The sequence below is a fragment of the Lontra canadensis genome, unplaced genomic scaffold, assembly GCF_010015895.1.
Source record: "Lontra canadensis isolate GAN:19392208 unplaced genomic scaffold, GSC_riverotter_1.0 scaffold58, whole genome shotgun sequence".
Lineage (NCBI taxonomy): Eukaryota > Metazoa > Chordata > Mammalia > Carnivora > Mustelidae > Lontra > Lontra canadensis.
Window position 1 is genome coordinate 1,626,043 of NW_022631052.1, and position 19,529 is coordinate 1,645,571.

A 19,529-nucleotide genomic window follows, 5' to 3' on the forward strand; every position below is an offset into this window, starting at 1 on the left:
CATAACAGCTCTATTTCTAGTCTGTGCTGAAGGTCTGACAGCGCTGGGTCCACATCCTTGCTGCTCATCATTGGCTCCAGAGAACCTCAGCCGCCTGTTTTAGGCTTTTCTGGTGCCCAGCCCCACGTGATCCCAGTTGCTTCTATTAACTGCCAGGCCCCCGAGACCTCTGAGTTTGTGACCCTCTGTTCTAAATGTTTGCCACGACCCTGACCACCCCAAAGGAACCACAAACACAGTGCCTCCTGGATGTCCCATCTCTCCCTTCCAGAGCGATGAAAATGGATGCTCCATCTTCCCCAGCTTGATCCTTTTCATGCCTCTTGGACTTTGGCCAATGGAAGGAACCAGGAGACCAGAGCCATTAAACCACATCCAGAACCAGAGGCTATGACAAGGTCTTCCCTTCTGGATCAGGATTGCCAATCTCAGATTTTTTTTCCCTCTAAGGACAAACTATTTCACAAACTCATGGCCATTGAAAGAAAGCAAACAAGCATTTCCCCTTTAGTCCCATGGCCCCCTACAACGTGAAGCTCCGATTTTTTTTTTTTTCTCTTGAAATCGTAAGTTGACTCATCTCCTTGTTTCTTAATATACTCAATGTTAACACTTGGGTTCTAATAAGTAATTAAATCCCCCCACCACAAACTCTGGCTCCTGGCATTTCACTGGGAGTCTCTCTCAGCCCTCCAGGGAAGCTGGCACTGTTATTTATTGTTTTTGTTTCAAATCATTATTTAATCAAGAACGGGGAAAAAAGGCAACCTCTCACTTACACTTCAAAATTTAATTTCAGCTGAATTTTGAGATCAAGAGGCAGCACGGCCTAATAGGTTACAAAAATACAATCAAGAAGAGAATTCCAATTAAACTGAACAAGTCATTTACTGAGCTTCAAATGGCCCCATGGAGAGAAATGGCTATAAATTTCTTTTCCCCTCCCTGCCATATGGGGGATTGGAAATTCTCATGTGAATATAGAGTTGCGTGGCAGAGCTTTTAGCTAGAGGGTTCTGGTTATTCCTTAAAAAAGAAAAAAAATCCTTTTGTTCCACAAAGACATTAAGTTTATCTTCCTTGATGTTGTTCATCTTCCTTTGTTCACTCATTAGGAAGACAGAAAAAAGAATGGGTTTGTTGACCTCTGCGAGTCTGGGTGAGAGGAGGTGGGATGTGGGGACACAGCAAGATGACACAGTCCTTCAGGGCTGGGGCGATCCCATGGGGCAGTGCACTGCAATTGACCTTGGGCCCGAGGAAGTGGCCGGCCTCCTCTGTCTCTTCCCCTCCTAATCATAGGCAGGAAACTGAGGGAAAATGGCAGCTTCGGGGGCCCTCAGCCCACCGGTTCCTAAAAATCTCCATATGGATCCAGTCAGACAAATTTTACACCAGCCCAAATTGAAATGGAGAAAAATTAAGTTCAGTGTAATGAGTTTTTCATCCAGCCAAATGCATTTGATTTAAGGGCTCATCCTTTCTTTGGAGGCCATGTCAGTACTACTTCTTCCAGTGGTAAGATGTCACTTTCGTGATAGAACATGGCGGTTTCCTTTTATTCTGAACAGATGCGGTAAAAGTAAAAGTTGACAATGCTATGCCACTTTCCATGAAAAAAACCCAACAACCACAACAGGTTCCCCTAAGTCCCTGTCTCATACTGCCTTTCCTCTGCATTCTGGTCTCTCTTTTCAAAACTGCAGTGAATGGTGTGGCGTGTTTGAGTCTCTTGGGTGAGCGAGGGCTAAAAGGCTTTTGCAGAATGTGTGAGAGCCTGGGTCAGGGGTCTGAAGGCCAGGGCCACCATATGCCTTCCCCTGTCTGCAAAATGGGGTGCATACCTCCATCCTGCCTTTCTCCTATGCTTGCTCTGGAATTCACCTCAGATTGTGGACACGATTAAGCTTTTGAACCCAGAGATATTTCGAAAACATCACATCTGGGTTTATGAGGAACAAGCTTAATAAAACCACTGATGACAAATAACGTCAGCAACGACTGCATATTGAGTGTTAGTTATGTCCTAAGCACTGGGCTAAGTTTCTCACACAGAACTGAAGCTGCAGGATCAGCTGGGATCCTTGGGTAGGATCCTTGTCCTTCTTGTTCACTGCAAACACTTGTTCACCCCGGTGCCTGGAACAGTGCCTGGCACACAGCAGGTGCTGAATGCATATTCCTTAAATGAATTGATCCCCCAACTCTATCCATCCTCATAACCACCCTATGAAGCAGGTATGATTTTTAGCCCAAAGTATGGATGGGGACACTGAGGCCCAGGGAAGTGAAATGACACAAGGGGAGTCATGTCATTAAGCACATGGACTCTGGGGGCAGACTTTCTGGGTTTGGATCCTAACTTCTCCATTTCACTTAGGTGCTCGTCACGGAATTGTTCCAGGCCATAGGACATGGCCGCCATGTTCTAGGTGCCCAGTAAAATGAGCATATTAGTGGAAGCTCCCTTGAAGGGCTATTATAAGAAACAGATGAGGGGGAGCATAGGAAGAATTCAGCCTCGCATCTGGCACATAGTAGGTGCTCAGTTGGCACTGGTGGTTGTTAACCAGGGTTGACCAGGGAGAAAACATCAAGAACCTCAGAGTCTACAGATCGGCCCCAAAGCCCATGACTTCATCACTGCACTCTACTGCCTCTTGTTGACAGATTTCACAAGGAAATCTTTTTGGACCTCAGGTTTTATGCTCTCCTTCTTGTTCTTGTTCCTCTCCTTCCTCTTCCTCTTCTTCCTCCTCTCTTCCTCCTCCTCCTTCCTCTTCTTTCTCTTCTTCTTCCTCCCCTTCTTCCTGTTCTTGTCATGGCATCTGCAGGTTTTTGTTGGCAAAGAATACATGGCAACTTTTTGGCCCAAGTTGGAGGTAGAAGGAGGAGAAAAGGCGTCTGTGCTTCTCAACTTGGTCCAGCTTCCATCGTCATCGGCCCTCTTCCAGATTCCCTCTCCAGGGAGGGCAGACTTGACAGAGTGCCCCATGCCAACAGGGAAAGGGCTTGGCCAAACCTTGGTGCCACCAACATCTCTGTCATCTAATTGGCCCTGTGGTTATCAGAGTAAGCTTCTGAGACACAAGCCACGATTCATATCAGTTCCCCTTCCTCCCAACTGAGCCACCTACCAAAGTCACTTCAGCTCTGTGAGCCCGTTTCTCTGTCTGAAAAATGGTGGTAATAATTGCGTCTATCTCAGAGAATGGCTTTGTGCATAAAATGGCATCAGCAGCAACAACTGTGTAAAGCATGGGATGGTTTCTAAAGTTGCATCACCTTCATTCTAACAAAAGTGCCTGGTACACAGAGGTATCTCCCTTCCCTGTATGCATGAGTCATCTCAATCTGGCAAACCCATCCTTCAAAGCCTAGCTCAAGTGTTCCCTTATTTGTAGAGCCCTCTCAGGCACCAAGACAACATTGTCTTGGCCTTCCTCCATGGTCCTGCTCCGCATTGTATTTACTTCCATCGCCACCAGGGTTCGTAGTCTGGATATCCGGCAGCTGATGGGGTGGGGACACTGCCTCATCCAAAGGTAGCTGCCCTTGGTACTGATGGCGGTCCCGTACCACTCTAGTTGCCAAACTGTGAGGAGGTCCTGAGGTACCAGGGGAGGGAAGGGGGTGGCTCTGGGCACTTGGGGATAGGGTGGTGACAGGGTCTATTAACCAACTAGTACACAAGGTTTTAAATATTTGACAACCAAGGAGGAGCTGGTGCTCGCGGACTCCATCTCAGCCCTAATTACAACACTTATCTCACTGTAGTGCAGCCGTCTGTTGACTACCAGACTGAGCTCCGGAATTCGGGAGGAGCGTTTATTCATCTCTGTCCCCCTGATGCCTTGAACAGAGATGGCTGAGTGGAGATAAAGAACATGAATGAGGCTGTGAAGGGTCCCTAAATCATCTCCTTGGGACCCTCCATTTGGATTTGGGCTCTGACTGAACAAGAGGGCTTCAGGTTATCTTTAGCTCACCAACTAGGATTTCAATAAGACACAACCCTGAATTTGCATATTCATTTATGCAAATATGCCCCCTTGATGTGATGTGCCTGTCCTTGATTTTTTAAAGAGTGGTACATTGGAAATACCTGCAGTGGAGTGTGGCGGGAGCCAGGGCGTAGAAGACCCCCACAGTCAGGCTCCTGCTTATCCCCAGACCCCCAACTCTTGCCCTGGAATTCTGCTTCCAGCCCCAACTCGAGTCTTTGTTTCTTGCTTCCTTTGGCTGACTCTTGCTCAGCACTAGTTTCTGAGTTGTTGCCTTCTCTGCCCTAACCTAACACTAACCCTAGGATCCCTTCCCTGCCTGCCACTTCCCACCCCATCTCAGTGTCTCTGCTCAATTGTTGTGCATTGTCTTTTATAGGCACAGATTGTTCTCTATTCACCAGATCCTGAGATCTGACCCTCAGATAGATGTTTTGGGAGATAACTGGTAGATTTGAATGAGTGATGGGATGGATTCTTTGGGGCAGTGACTCTGCTGTTGAGCCCGGTGGTTGGCATAAGGGAAGATCCTGGGCCAGGACTCTCAGAAAACTTGGGGTCCGACCCGATACCTTTGTCCATCTCTGCCTTTTGCAGGAGAGAAGAGGAATAAGGGTCTAATGTGGAGGGCACATGGAGGGCTAGGCTCGGGGGTATCTGATGCCCCCAGAAGTCAGAAAACCATGAGTGGGATGGGGCGAGCCAGCTGCTTTTTAGGATGGAGGAAGCTGAAAGCACAGGAAGTGAGGGGCCCTTGCTCTGGCCCCAAGTCATGCACAGACCAGGCTGGGCCTGGAGCCATACAAGTATTACTAGGACTACTGCCACAAGTACTAGTGTGCTAACCATTGTCGCTGCCCCAAAGCTATTTCCATGGTTACTCTTACTGCTGCCACTGCTATTCTTAGCAGTGACCAGGAAGTAGCGTTTCTCCACTTGTGTGTTGCAATCTAAAACCTTTACTTACATGAAGTCACTGAATGCCCATACCACACCGCCTACAAGGCAGGTCTCATTGCTCCCCTGGTTTTGCAGGTTCAGAGAAAACTGAGGCACAGAAAGTTTATGGAACTTGCTCATGGTCCCACGGTTGGTAAATGTAGAGCCAGCGCCGAGGATGCTGTAGTCGTAATACTCACAAATATTTGCTGAATTCTTCCCCTGTGCCAAGCACTGGGCTCAACCGTTTACAATGGGACTTTGCTTTTGTCCACACAGCATGGTTTTTGAAGAAAGAGACTTACTGTCTGCATTTTTTTTTTTAACAGATGAGGACACAGGAACTCAAAAAGGTTTAAGTAACTCTCCGCAGCTCAGAGCCACGATCTGACGGCATCATCATAGCCCCATGTTTTGAATGACTTGGACTTGCCGTCGCCCATGGAAGTCATTTCTCTTCTCTGAGTCTCAGGTTTTCAGTCTCTTCTTGGAACCAAGGCATTGAGCTAGGTGAGCTCTTAATGTCTGCCCCTTCTAAGTGTAGGTGAGCTTTCAGCTCTTCTGAAAGGGACTGGGTCCGTGGGAGACACTGAGGCTTCAAGAACCAACAGCCAATCTTTTTCCTCACCAGCTGGTGTGGGAGGACCCCACTTTTTTTTTTTTTTTTTTTTTTTTTTTTTAGGAACATCCAGCCTTTTGCAACATCTTGATAGACCCAGGCTGTTAGGAAACCATCCTGGGCAGGTGATCAAACAAGCCAGCTGCTCCCAATGGTACTTTTTAATGAGGGTCAGTGGGGGCCACCAGATCGGCCGCCACAAACACCAAGACCAGAAAGACTGGGTGATTTTGACTCACTTCTTCTACCTCTGACAGGCATTTTTGCATCAGTTTCTACCTCTGCAACAATTTCCCTGGGAGATAAATGAGATCATCAAACCCATTTTCCAGGTGAGGAAGTTGAGGCCGGGAGGGGTAGAAGGAATTGTCCAGCCAAGCCAAGACTCCCTGGGCCTCCAGACTCTGCCATGCTGGAAAGACCTTTTATAGGACATCCGTGGAGAGGGAAAGGCAGGTTGACATTTTCCATCTTCAAAATACTTAGTAACCACAAGACACCTCTACAAAGGGGGGCCTGAAGACATTGTGGATGGTTCCAGCTAGGCAGAGGATTGGGGCAAAATGAGACCTTGGTGGCACAGGGTGCCTCGAATAGTAAAGAAGAGTTACCCAAAATGCACTGCAGGTGGTAACTTGTGTCAACCAGGCCCAACTAGTGTATATCATCGCCTTCCCTTCCTTGACCTTCCTGCAAGCACCCCGAGCTTCTCCTCACTTCCACCTCCACTGAAATTCTCAGATTCACTCATAGCTAGAGAAGACGGGTCCCTGCCAGCTGCAACTGTCAACATTGTATCTCTTCCCATTTGTGTATCTGTCCCTTGAGCATCAACAAAAGGTCTTCGCGTACTTCGTCTTATTGGCTGTCCCCAACCATCCCACATGAAAGTGGTATTATTGCAAATTTGCCAATGAGAATACTGAATTTCGAAGGAGGGAAGGGACTTTCCTGAAGCCACGTGACCAGGGAGTAGCAAAGCCAGGACCCGAGTTCAGCTCCAACCCTGAATCCCTCGCTCAGGTAAGTTCCCAGCATCAGACTGTCTGAAATTACATTCCGGCTCCTCCTTGTGGACCTGAGGGAGCGTCACGTGATGCCATTCAATGCGGGGCTGCTAAATCGGATTCGTAACCTCTCTGAGTCTTGGTTTTTCCGTCCCATCTGTTGGAAGGGACCAGGGAGAGCAGCCATGCCCTCAATGCCCTGAGACCTCGTGCGGACACAGGAGAGGACACAGCTCAAGTGCTATGAGCTCCTTGAAGGCAAATGCTCATACACATTCCAGGCCGTGTTTATCTGGGTGAAATCAAGTCCCAGCAGCGAATCAGCGCTGCAGACTGGCGGGCACCTGGGCTGCAGACTTCACGGGAAAGCTGGAATGCCTCCGCCACATCAAAGCCCCCTCTCTTCCTTCCTCCTGCGGGGTCTCACACATGCACTCCTGCCAGGGTCACTCTGGAGACCAGCGTGTATTTTCAGCGCTCCCCGATAGAAAGCCTGGGCACTTTCGTTTTGCCTCCTCCCCCCAACCGAGTGCTGCCAGAGGCTGGGGAATGACCACCTGGTTGATCAATAAGGAGGCCCGAAAGCCAGTGGGGTGTTTGCCCAAAACTGAGTTAAAATGTGCCGTACACTGCCCTGAACTTGTGTCTCCACCTCCCCACCAAGTGTCACGGCCGAGGCTGGCCGAGAAGGCCGTGTGGAATACTTACTACACCCCTGGCCGACAGGAGGCCGAGCATCTGGAGGGGCTGGCTGGGCGGGTGGCTGGAGCGGGCCTCGGGGCTGGCCTTGCCGAGGGTCCTGGAGCAGCGGCGGGAGTGCCTTCGGCGGGACTTCCGCCCTTCCTCGGGGGACCTGCCGCGGTGCCTGGGGCACCGGGAGAGAGAGATGAGCCAGTCTTCGGAAGGGGAGTGTGGCAGAGGGGTGGCTGCGGGGCCCGCAGGATCGGAGGGCTGTAGAAGGTGTCTGGGTGTGCGTGTACAAACGACACATGCTTCCATCCACCCCTCATCTGCCTCCACCTGCCCACCTGCTCATTCATTCATTCATTCATTCGCTCCTTCTCTCATTTGTTCATTCGACAAATGTACCTGTTCAGGGAGCTGGGAACGCAGCTGGGAAGACAGAAAACATCCCGGACTGATTTGCTTTCACATCCTGGGTGTGGGACTGTCTGTCAGTGTGTTTGTACGTGACTGGGTGTGTCCATCTGTGTTTGTCTATAAATACGATGATGCTTATCTGTGTGTCTTTGCATATGTGACTTGGCCATCTGTAAGATAGATGCATCCTGGTGACTGTCACCCAAAACTTTTGAAAAAAGAGTAGCTGACAAAAATAATGAGGGGGTCTTCTGTAAGCTTGTCAGACCCCAGGCTGCCCTGTCTGCAGCAGAAAGCGAAGGAGTTTCTGACTCTTTAGAACGGATGGAGTTCAGACTCTGCTGGCCTGTTAGCTCTGGGCCACAGGAGCAATAAAGATGACACCCTATTGACTTGCAGTCCTCTCTTAGGGCAGTTCTCTGTCCTCTCTTCAACTTGAAGACACAATGCAAACAAGGCAGGTATTTCCCATTCTGCAGATGAGGACCTGGGCTCAGAGCTGTTTGGGACCCACCAGAAGTCACACAGCTTGTGAGTGGCAGAACCAGGACCAGGGCAGGGTTTTCTGCCCAGGGGGGACTGATGCCTCTTGGTCATGCTCTGGAATGTCCCTCTGGGCTCTGGGCCTCCAGATCATTTTTACTGATGTGGCCCTGGGGTGTCATCAGCTCTCAGATGGCTTTGATGGCCCCTGGAGTGTCCCTCAGCCCAACAGGCACTGGAGAGCTCAAGCAGCAACTCCCCCAGAAGAGCTGACATAAGAAGGGGACCGAGGCTGGGCTCTGCAGTCCATCTCCCTAAGTGGTAGGGCGGAGGGCAGGGTGGAGGGCAAGACAGAGGGCAGCAAGCTCTCTGCACCATCCTCTGACCCAGGCCGGCGGGGCTGAGCTGCTGAGAGTGGATTCAGCCTGGGTCGGAGGTCCAGGGCTCTGTGTGAGCTCTGCCAGTCGCTGAGACCTTGCTCAGATGCCTGTGCTCACCACGATGCAGTTTTCTCAGCTGTACCACATCCGTGATGTGACTGAGCTCAGTGAGCCGATGCCCTCCAGAAGGAGCCAGCAGGAGCACGCCTGCTGGATCAGCATGTTCGCGGCTCCTCGCAGGGAGGGAGAACGCGCCCATAGGCGGTGGAGAACATCTCCCTATGAGAGTGTTGGAGAGGGCCTAGCATGGGAGGGTGGTGGGTCACTTTAAGGAACGTTTAAGGAACTGGGGCTTTGTTCTGGATCAGATGCTGGCGGTGAGACTCTCACTGGGTATCTTCATAAATATCGGGGCCTTGTCCAAGGCCAGAGCTCTAGCTGGCCTTGGAAACAGCAGTCCCTCATGTGAGCCAGGATAGAGAGATGCTGGGTCACTTTTGTGTTTTGGACAAAGTTCCTGTGTCATCAGGGCTCTGACCTCACGACCGAGGGGTCTTGGTTTGTCTTGATCACTCAAGGTCACAGAGTCACCTTGCCTGATGCCAAGGCTCTTTACGGCTGTTGGTCTCCAGTGGGGACACCGAGGCCTGCAAGTGATAGCAGCACGAGTCAGGGATGTTTTCCTCTTCCTCAAATGCTTCTCATGCTCGGCTCCACACCGGCATCACGGGGAGAGATTTAAAAATCTCACCGCTCTGGCCCTGCCTCATCTGAATGAAATCGGGATGCCTAGAGGGTGGGACCCAGGGATCGGTGTTTTAAGAATTTTCCAAGCTGACTGCAAAGTGCAGTCCCGGTCTAGCTCCTGGTGTTCTTGGGATGATCAAGGGAGAAAATGTATTTGAAACTGTGGCACCAAGTAGGACTTCAACACATATGCCCCTCTCCTCCTCCTTCTTCCTCCAGACCCTGGTTTAACTGGGATGCACTGGGACCGGGACAGGGACATTTTGAAATCTCCTCGGTGACATGAACGCGTAGCCAGGTGTGTGGGATGCACGTGAGGAAGGATAAAGCAGGCTCTGACATCTGGAAGCTGGCCTTGCTGTGTCTGCTGGACAGCGCCAGTTTCAAACATCAGCATCCACCAGGTCCCACTCTTTGTTCTTCTTGCTCTTCTTGCCCACGAGACAGAGCCCTCCTCCCCCTTCTCTGACCGGCACAGCCGATGTGTCAGCCCAGTGTGGGTCCAGGTTAGGAGAAACCAGACTTGGAAAGGCCTCAGAACTCAGTACTTTGTGCTGTGTGGCCTTTCATAGGTTGCTCAGCCTCTCTGTGCTTAGAGCAACCCTTACGAGAGGGCCAAGTACAGAGCCAGACTCCCCAGTCCAATCCTAGCTCAGTCACTTTGTAGCTATGCAACTAACAAGGTCCTTAACCTGTCTGTGCCTCAGTGTTCTCATCTTTACAATGGGGGAGAACAACAGTAGCTACTTCCTAGGGTAGTAGAGGGGATCGTGTGGTGGATTCAGGGAGAGGGCACTTGGGAAGCATACACCACTACCGCTGTTCCTACACACGGAGGTGGCTGGTTCCCTTTCCTCTACGGAGGTGTGGACAGGGCAGTGGTTGGGTGGGGAGACTCCCCCGCAGAGAAGGGCTTACCTGCTCTCACAGCTTGAGGAGCGAGACTCGGAGCTCTGCGACCGCGAGGGATAATGGTGATGACGATGACGGTGAGATTTTCGGGGCCGGCTTCGTGATCTTGGAGGGGGTGACAGGGAGTGAGTCAAAGGAGGAGAAGGGGAGGGGGAGAAAGAGGGAGAGACAGATTTTGATCTTGTGGCACACATCATCCTCTTGCATCCAAGTCACTGTCCCTCCAGAGTTGGGCATCCCCCGTACATGCCCCCAACCCCACATCACCCCAGCTCTTCCCCTGGGCGTTCAAGGGCTCCAACCAGCCGTACCAAGCATGAGTGAGTGGCAAGGCTTCCTCTGGAGGAGCCGGCCTGGGTGACTCAGCCTCCCACCCGGCCGAGGCAGCCCTGATGGCGAGCACACGTGGATAGGAGTGTCACTTCCACTAGTCACCTCTCTCCCTGCTGGAAGCAGGAGTCTGTCTCAGTCAGCTACCATAATGTGTGACTCAGGCGAGAGCTCAAGAAACAAGTGTCTGTGCTTCCAGAATATTGGACTGGTGTTAGATCTTCTAATTTTTCAAGTGAATGTAGAAATACAGACTTTTTTTTACTATAAAACATTTCTATTTTAAATGGAAGCTCATTCTTTTTTAAAAGACACTTTGGGGGAAAAGAAAACACATTTGCAGAGTAAATGAGGCCTTTGGGCTGCCAATTTATAACCTCAGACCTGGAAAATTAAGTCCGTCTTCCTCACATGGAGTTAAAAGCCTACTTCCAGGGTTACAACATCACTGGCAAACAAAAATACTAACCACAATGAACAATGACCAGGGCTACTAATGGTTTTATCACAGGTTACTTCTGCTCCCCTCTGAATGATAATAAGGACTCAGAAGTAGTAGCAGCAGAGGCAGTAGTCACTGGGGATGAACAAGGAATGTCAGTGATTTGGGCCAAGGCAGGAAGCCAGTGGGAGTTAGAGAGGGCTCTATCGGCAGGGCAGCCTCGCTATCCCAACACAGACTCAGGGGTTCTTGTTAACGTGATTAGCAAACCATATTCCTTCTCTGCTTAGAACCTTCCCTTTGCTCTCATTTCAAATCTGCACTCTCATCTTGAACCCCAAGCACCCCAAGGAGTCAGCCCCCATGAAACTCTCTAACTTCCTTGCATGACTTCTCCTGCCCTGGCTGGGCAGACTCAAGCCAGTCCGAACTGCTTGTACTCTGGCTCCTCCACGTCCCACCTCACGACGTCCCTGTGATGGTGACGATGACGGGAGCCCGCATCTAACACATACTGCCTGCTGGCACCACAGTCCAGTATTTTTCTTTTTCTTTTTTTTTTTTTTAAAGATTTTATTTATTTATTTGACAGAGAGAGAGATCACAAGTAGGCAGAGAGGCAGGCAGAGAGAGAGGGGGAAACAGGCTCACTGCTGAGCAGAGAGCCCGATGCGGGGCTCGATCCCAGGACCCTGAGATCATGACCTGAGCCGAAGGCAGCGGCTTAACCCACTGAGCCACCCAGGCACCCAGTCCAGTATTTTTCTTAAACGGACCCATCTTTTCCTCCCAACAACCTATGGAGCGGGTTCTCTTATTTCCCAGATGAAGAAACTGAGGCACCGAGTTTAAACTACTTGCCTCATCTGCAGCTGAGAACGGCTACCTCCATCCTTACTCTCTGTCTAGACCCTTCCTCCCATAGGGCACCCCTGCTGACCACCAAGCACCCTCTTCAACACCACAGCGGCCCTGGTGCCCTGGGTTCCCGGCGCCCCCCACTGGGCTGTGACTGTACCATGTCTGTCTCCTGTGTGCCGCTGGGAACTGTGAGCTCCTTGAGTCCAGAAGAATATTTGGCTAATCTCTGTCCTTGGGCCCAGCCCAGGGCCTGTCATGTCTTAGGGCCTTCTACGGGATGTTGAATTCAAGGAGGCTAAATCTCTCCAGCGACTGCTCGTTAAGAAGTAGGTGCGACCACGGGACTCCGTGAGAAGAACCATCCTTTATGCTAGCGGCGCCTTGTTTTTCTCGCTCTTCCCTCTCCTGACGCCTGTCTTTGGCTTACGTAACCTAGCAATTTCTGGGACTCATCCAGCTCTTGGCACTGGGGAGGGTGGCCACCTTGCTGCCTTCAAGCAGACAGTCCCTGCCTCAGCGATGATGCCCCGCCCCCTCCGCCCGAGCTCTTGGAGTCCGAGTCTATCCCTTGGCTCTGTCTATAGCACAGCCCCACTGGACAAGTAATGTGGAGATCTCTGAGAACACACATTCTGTCTGTGCTTAGTGTGAATGCACACTCAATACGTGTGACCAATAATTGCCTTCTGCACTCGAACTGAACAAGTTTGATGATCAGGAAGTTGTTCCCTGAGCTAATTCAAAGCTCTACTGCTTCCTTCTGGAGCATTCCCCAGACCCCCTGTGGGGGTGGCTCAAATGTCCTCCTTTGCACTGACCTTGGATGAAGTGACCCTTAGGCAGCAAAGCAGGTTGCCCTCCCTCTGCATCCCTGTCTCTTCCTTTCCCTCCCCAGCAGCCAACCACCTTTCATCGTATTGCCTTTGATCCTTACTTTAGAAGCTTCTTGGCGGGAGATAAAATATTAGTTGATTGGAAAACACATGCACTAACATTTGCAGGGTATAAAGTAGGTGGGTTGTAACCGCATTTACTTTTAATTTCTCTGGGAACTGAACTCTGCAGGCAGCGCTAGCTGATTTGAATTTCTACTACCAGCCGTAAACCGTGAACCAGCTGGGGCCACGAGACCAGGGGTAGGAGCTGCACTGCCCCCTCCATGCTATACGCCCCAGCAGCCCAGGCTCAGACTCACATGCACACTCACGCCTGTGCCTGCACGTGATCATGCCCCTGCCACCACTCACGCAGCCGCGGCACACCTGTGTGCACCGGGAAAAGCCACACCCACCCTCCCTATGCATTAACGCACACAGGTCAGGAAGCAGTACACACGCACCGTGCAGAGAATCAGCACCTCCGTGCACTGCCTCTGTGCTCCCATAAGCAGGAACCTACAGAACGCACTCGTGTGAACACAAGTGCATAGCACACCCACGGCACACATTCGTATCCACGGTCACAGAGATGTCTGCAGGGTGGAAAATGTATGGAGATCTACAGACAAGACACGTACTACACACATTCTCCACAAAGATATCTACGTGACGCCCGCCAGGCACACAGATGCATGACACTCGCTTCCACGCACCCACAAACGCATGCACACACACCGCATACGCGGCCTTGTGCAGTTACACGTACCCAGACCCCCAGCTGCAGTGTGTCGCTCGGTTCTGTCTCTCCCTGCCTCTGTCCGCTTAGAACTCTCGCCCCCGTCCCTTCTCGCTCTCCCTGTTTCTTCGGCAACTCCAACACGCCAGCTGTTAAGAGGCTAGGTTCCCCCGCTCCCCAAACTGGAGGGACTGCTCTAGGGGGTCTCTACTTACTGTTTTTTGTGCCTCTTCTCATCCCTCCTTTTGCTTTTTGGGCTGGAGGAGCTAAAGGAGAAAAGGCCAATTAATGAAAGATGCAAAACTCCAGTTACAGATAAAAAGAAACAAGTAGTGAAAATGCTTAACACACAGTGGCCACCGGATCCGGGCAATTTGGGGACAGACTTGCTCATCATTTCCAAGACCAGAACAGTCACTGATGCTGACTTCTCCACCCAGCAGGGGCAGCTATGGACACGGACCCACGCACGGACTGAGAAGGGGGTGTGCTGAGGGCCACGGCCAGCTTCGGCAGCTTAATAAGAACAGTGGTAAATAAAGTAATACTTGCCATTTTTCGAGGACTTCTTACAAGTGAACACTCTGCTAACTACTTTTTGTCAGCAATCTTGTTTTATTCTCCCTGCAAGCTATGGGGAGAGGCACATTTAATACGTACTTGTTTTACAGATGGGGGAACTGAGCCTCAGCTAGGCTAAGAAACTTGGCCAGGATCACGCAGGGGAGCTGGGATGTGGCCCCAGCCCATGGGTCCCCAGAGCCCATGCTGTTGACTGATATTCAATCAATTTGTAAGGGAGAAAAATGGGATATGCAGGGAGACGCTCGGAAGCTTCTCGAAGCTTGGCAGATGCAGAAATGTTCCGCACACAGATATTTAACTACCCGTTTTTGTTTTTTAAGTCAGAGGGCTGGGGTATGGGTCCGGTGGACAGTGATGAGTCGGGGTCCCAGCATCATCCGCTAGAGGCCCCAGGGGGTGGACGCTGTTTGGTTCTACTGGCTTCAGAGAGTCCACCAAGAACACACAACGGGCCTCAGAGAAGGGGAAAACCTCATCCAACTCATCCGACTGAAACGGCACCTTGACGTTAGCTGTGTGATTTCTCTCCACGTCTGAGACTCAGCCTAGGCAGTGGACGAGCCCGGAACCTCACTGAAAGATCCAGGTTCCCGCCCCAGCTCTGCCGCTCAGTCGCTGTGGGACACAGGCAAGCGACCTGTCCTCGGAAGACCGGGTTTCTTGGACTGTGAAGTGGCACCATTGCTCAAGCTGCTGGGCTGAGAGGATGTGACACTGGTGATCACCCTCTACCTGTTAACTGGATAAACAGAAGGGCTCTGCAGTCGGCCAGCTGCTCCAGATGTGGCTCTTACTTAAGACGCCACCATAGGGAGTCCCGATCCTCTGTCTGATGGATCTGGGCTTGAGTTTTGGCTCTGCCGCCTGCCTGTGTTTGTGGACACACCTGTCACACCTCCTGCCTGAATCTCAGTTTCCTCATCTGTAAAATGGGAATAATAAACATAGCCACTGTGCTGGGTTACGAGGGAGATCAGTAGAGATTCAACACGCACGCACACAGCGCAGGGCCCAGTGCAGGATCCGATTTATAGCGAGGACCCCGTCGACGACAGCTCGATTTGTGCTCACTTGGTGTTTCCAATACAGTCAGACTTGGCTTCTGTCCCTTGGCCAGGATCTGGGGAGGCTCTGGCAGGATGGGGGGTTGGGCTGAGGTTTCCTGACATGCTCCAATCCAGGATTTCTGACCAGGGTAGTGAGACTTTCCAGGAAGGAGCATCGGCAGGGGCTGGTCAAGGAGCAGCCATCTGACCTGACGGAAGTCAAAACCTGGCTGGGAACTCTCAGAGAAACCAGCCCATCTTGGAGGAAACTGAGGCCCAGGAAGAAGGAGGGGGCGTGCATAGAAGCACACCCCAGAAGCTGCCTAAAACCTTCTTAGGAAAGCAGGAAAGAGAAGCAAGCAGCCAGAGGCGAAAAGATTCTTACCTGTGCCTTCTCTTCTTGGAGAATGACCTGATTAAAGAATTAAAAGGGAGAGAGAGAGGGAGGGAGGGAGGGCAGGGAGGGAGGAGGAAGGAAAAAAGGGGTGGAGGGAGACAGGCAGAGAGAGAAGACAATAAACATAGGTGAGCTGAGGTTTTTTGTTTTTTTTTTTTTTTCCTGGGACAAATGTATCAGTGCGTCTGTGATCATGCGACATGGGGGTCGGTCGAGATACCTGGCGAATCCTCCTCTCTCAGATTTCAGACTGTGTAGACCATATGGGAGACAGTGGTTTGCATTTTGAATTTCCAGCCAAAACGACCAGTGCTTTCATCCTCACCTCAAACTGTCTGTGAGCCTGTCTCGGATGGGGGTGGACGGGGCGGGGGCGGGGTGGACATACGGGAGTCCTCTGCGTCCTCCCTGACCCCCAATCTCACCTTCACCTCTCCCTCCCTACCACTGGATTCTTCAACACCACCCTCCTCATCGTCAGGGACAACCAGCACCCCCATGTGGAACGTTCACTGTGTGCCGGGCTTTGTGCAAAGCGCCTCTCACACACAATGCCACTCAGTCTTCATCCAAACCCTTGTGGTTCTACTAACAACCGTTTCATAGACACCGGAGCTCAGAGAAGTTAGTTAAGTTGCCCAAGGTCACACAGCTTTGCCCAGGTAACTCCTGTGGATTCTTCAGAGTTCCATTCACCTCCTTGTAGCATTTTCTGATCCCCTCAGCCTGGCTGGGCACCCACTCTCTGCTCTGAAAGCGTGGGTGAGTGTCTGAGCTTAGCCTTGTAACACACACCTCTGCATGTTATAATTATGCATCTCCCCGACTAAACGTGAGCCACTCAAGGGCTGGATTTTGGTCACTGCTCTGTTCCTGGGGCCCGGATTCCTTATTCATGACACATACTGGGTATTTAATAAATAGATGTAAAAATGGGATTTTTTTTTTTAAGCCCTGAAGTCATGCTAATAGAGGAGAAAAAAAGACAAATCTCTATGCACTCCCCACCCCTAGCTCTATCTTCAAACAAGCCAACTATCATTAACCCAGTGTCTCAAGACCTTGGAGAAGGGTGGGGGGGGGGAGGTGGTGCCCAGCAGGCACTTTGGAAAAGATCAGCAACAGTTTCTCCCCCTCCTAATCTCCTATTTAAGGGTCTCCTTCCCTCTCCACCTCCGGGGCTGGCTGTGGCTGGCGGAAAAAGTCTCTTTTTCATGAGGAGAAACCCTAGACTGAGAAGCCACTTGAGTTCTGCAACAGGATATGGAAAAGCCCCCCAAACTGGGACTGATCCGTCAGCATAGGAAGGTGACAGGATGGCAGTCTAAGTCACGGGCAGGCCACTGCCTCCACAGGGGAATCCCGCGTTGGGAAAGGTTTCTAACACCACGTTAACAACCTTTTGCTCCTTGACTTGCCCCCGTCTTGGGTCAAGCACAGATTCGGCATCAGCTAAAATGTCTGGGCGGGCAGCGGACATGGCAGGTGAAACCAAACTGAGTTGAGACCATTCGGGCAGCAGGGGCGGAGACATGACCACACCCCGGCTTGGAAAAAGCCACTTTGGGGCAACTTTGAACCAGGGGTGAGAAGCAGGGGGAATACCCCAGCGAACCTTGACCTTTTGTTCCCCTGTGATTGTCTCAGGGCACAAGCAACCCAGCACCGACGGAGGGAGACTGGAAGACAGGGCTGAGCAAAGAGGGGACACGCACCACTCTTTCCCTGGCATCTGCGGCCAAGCACAGGAACAGCTTACAGGGGGAAACTTCACACTCCCTGCCCCCAGGGGCCCAGCAGGCTTCGTCACTGAGGGGGACTTAGTGGGGCCCTAGCAAAGCACAGCAGCTACGCTGTCTACACGCACGGCAACCGCTCAGCCTCGCAGATGGCTTCCTGTGGGAAAATCGGTCCAGTGAAGACAGCCGCTGGTTTTACAGAAGAACTAGAAAACTTGTTTTTCATTGCACCATCTCCCAATTATAAAATGTTGAGTCGGCACATGGACCACAGATATGAGTCCTCTGGTGTACATCCTTCTAGTCCTTTCTTCCCCATACACGTGTGTCTGTGTGTGTGTGTGTGTTTGTGTGTTTGCGCACGGTGGGCACCTTTTGGAATGTGTGTCCAGTTCACAGTGCCCCTTAACAAGCACCCACGAGGGTGTATAATCCCAGAAGCCGTGTCTACATGATCCCATCCTCAAGGACAAGTTGGTCCAAACACAGAGTTGGACCTTGGGAATTTGGCATGAGGGACAAACAAGATAGCTCGACTGTCTTGTGGCTGCGCCGGCCACATGGAGGGAGGGGCACCGGGGGCAGCCGGGTCTCCCCATGGGGGACAGGGACTGTGTATTTTCCCTGGGTGCTACCAGCTCCCCACTCCTTGGTTCTAGATCCTCACTGGGGCCTGGCTGGTCCCTGAGACGTTCTTGTCTCCTTATCATCAAACAAACCCCTTTCCGGCCAGAGTTAGCTTTAGGGGGCCGCGGGTCCTTGCAACCAGAGTTCCAAGTTACACAAGGAAAAGGAAATACCAACACACAGATGAGTATCTTACTAAGTGAAATGATAAGCTTATCACCAGTGAACTTCCGGTGCCACCCAATCTCCCTTAACCCCCAACCCACCCCGGGGCGTCCCCGTTTGCCAAGGCAGAAGGATAATACCTGTGTCGCTTATGTTTTTTGGAGCCTTTCTTCTTCTTTTTCTTGACAGGCGATGGACTATATGACGGGGACCTGAGGAGGGAGAAGACACCTTCAGTGGGAGCTCCTTAAGGACCAGGGTTGGCTTCAGCGACCCTTCTTCCAGCCCCCACACAGGGTCTCCCACACAAGGAGCACATCAATCCTGATATTATCAGTACTTGCATTTATTGATTTGCTATAATCAGATTTGCATTATTCCCCAACATCACTCTGTGCTTTACATGCATTATCTCACTTTATCTTTCCACATGCTTCTTAGGCAGGCCTGACGGTTACCTTCCTTTTACATACAAGGAAAGGGAGGTTCAGAGAGGTAAAGTGACTTGCCCAAAGACACACACAGCCAGGAAGTGGCTGAGCCGAGATTCAAATGGATGACAGGGGCCTTGGTCTCAATCCCTTTATCATCCCTCCTGGTCAGGCCAAATATTTTGTGTCTATTCTTTTCCTCCCAGCCATGTGCCTCCTCTCAGATGCTTTAGGTCTTTCTTCTGCCTTACCCTAGCTCCCTGGGCCCTTAAGTGGTCAGCATGGTGCTCTCAGGGGTTCCCCAAAAAACAGAGCCACCCCAGGACCATGATTCTGATTCTGATTCAAGACAGGTTCAAGTGACCCGAGTTCCAATCTTGACTGAACCCCCAACTCATGAAGTCACCTTCGGCATGTCCCTGCCCATCTCTGGGTCTCTTATTTCCCCAGTGACAAAACACTAAGGTTGAAATAAGTGAGGATGCCAAAAGAGGCCTCTCAGAGAGCAGGCTGGGTTGACACAATAGGAAGCAGTGGGGACTGTGGCAAACCAGAGAGCATATGCTTCTCCGATCAGCCATAGGTCTTGTGTGGGAATGCAGCCCTGGGCTTCTGGAACACCTGCCTTTTCAAGAGAGGCCACCAGAAAAACACAACTCATGTGAAATCCCCTGGTTTTTAAATGTCGGCCACCAATTGGAAAGACAAAAGAACACCTTGTAGGTCAAACATAACAAATCTACAGGGGGAAACACAGGGTTCAGAACAACCTGACTCTTAGGAAATCACCACATCTGTCCCCAAACACGTGCTCAGTGGACATCTACTGAATGAACAATTGAATTAGTAAAGCCTGACTTCCTTCTTTCAAATGTTCTGCCCAGCCCTAAAATCAGGAACCTCAAGCCACTTGGCCCAATTCCTCCCGTCACCCTACAACATAGGGGCCTCATTCACATTCCCTTCTTGGTCTTCTTTGGGCCCGTCCTCTTCCAACCAGGCTAAAGGAGTGTGGAAATGGCAGAAACCAGGAAAAGCAAGTTGGGGCGCGAGTCATCCAGACACTGCTCTCTGCTGCCCCCTGCAGGCTTCTTCAAACA

The 19,529-nt window shown here is 51.2% G+C and overlaps 1 protein-coding gene across 1 annotated transcript in view; it reads right to left on the minus strand.

Annotated features, from left to right (window-relative positions):
- Nucleotides 1-19,529, minus strand: part of SRRM4 (serine/arginine repetitive matrix 4) — a 142,465-nt gene that overhangs the window by 14,135 nt on the left and 108,801 nt on the right. Inside the window, exons 4-8 of the mRNA XM_032876174.1 lie at nt 18,139-18,210; nt 15,456-15,482; nt 13,655-13,705; nt 10,199-10,297; nt 7,278-7,434 (exon numbers count right to left, since the gene is read on the minus strand). Of these exons, the coding sequence (XP_032732065.1) occupies nt 7,278-7,434; nt 10,199-10,297; nt 13,655-13,705; nt 15,456-15,482; nt 18,139-18,210 (406 nt within the window). The remainder of the gene's footprint in view (nt 1-7,277; nt 7,435-10,198; nt 10,298-13,654; nt 13,706-15,455; nt 15,483-18,138; nt 18,211-19,529) is intronic.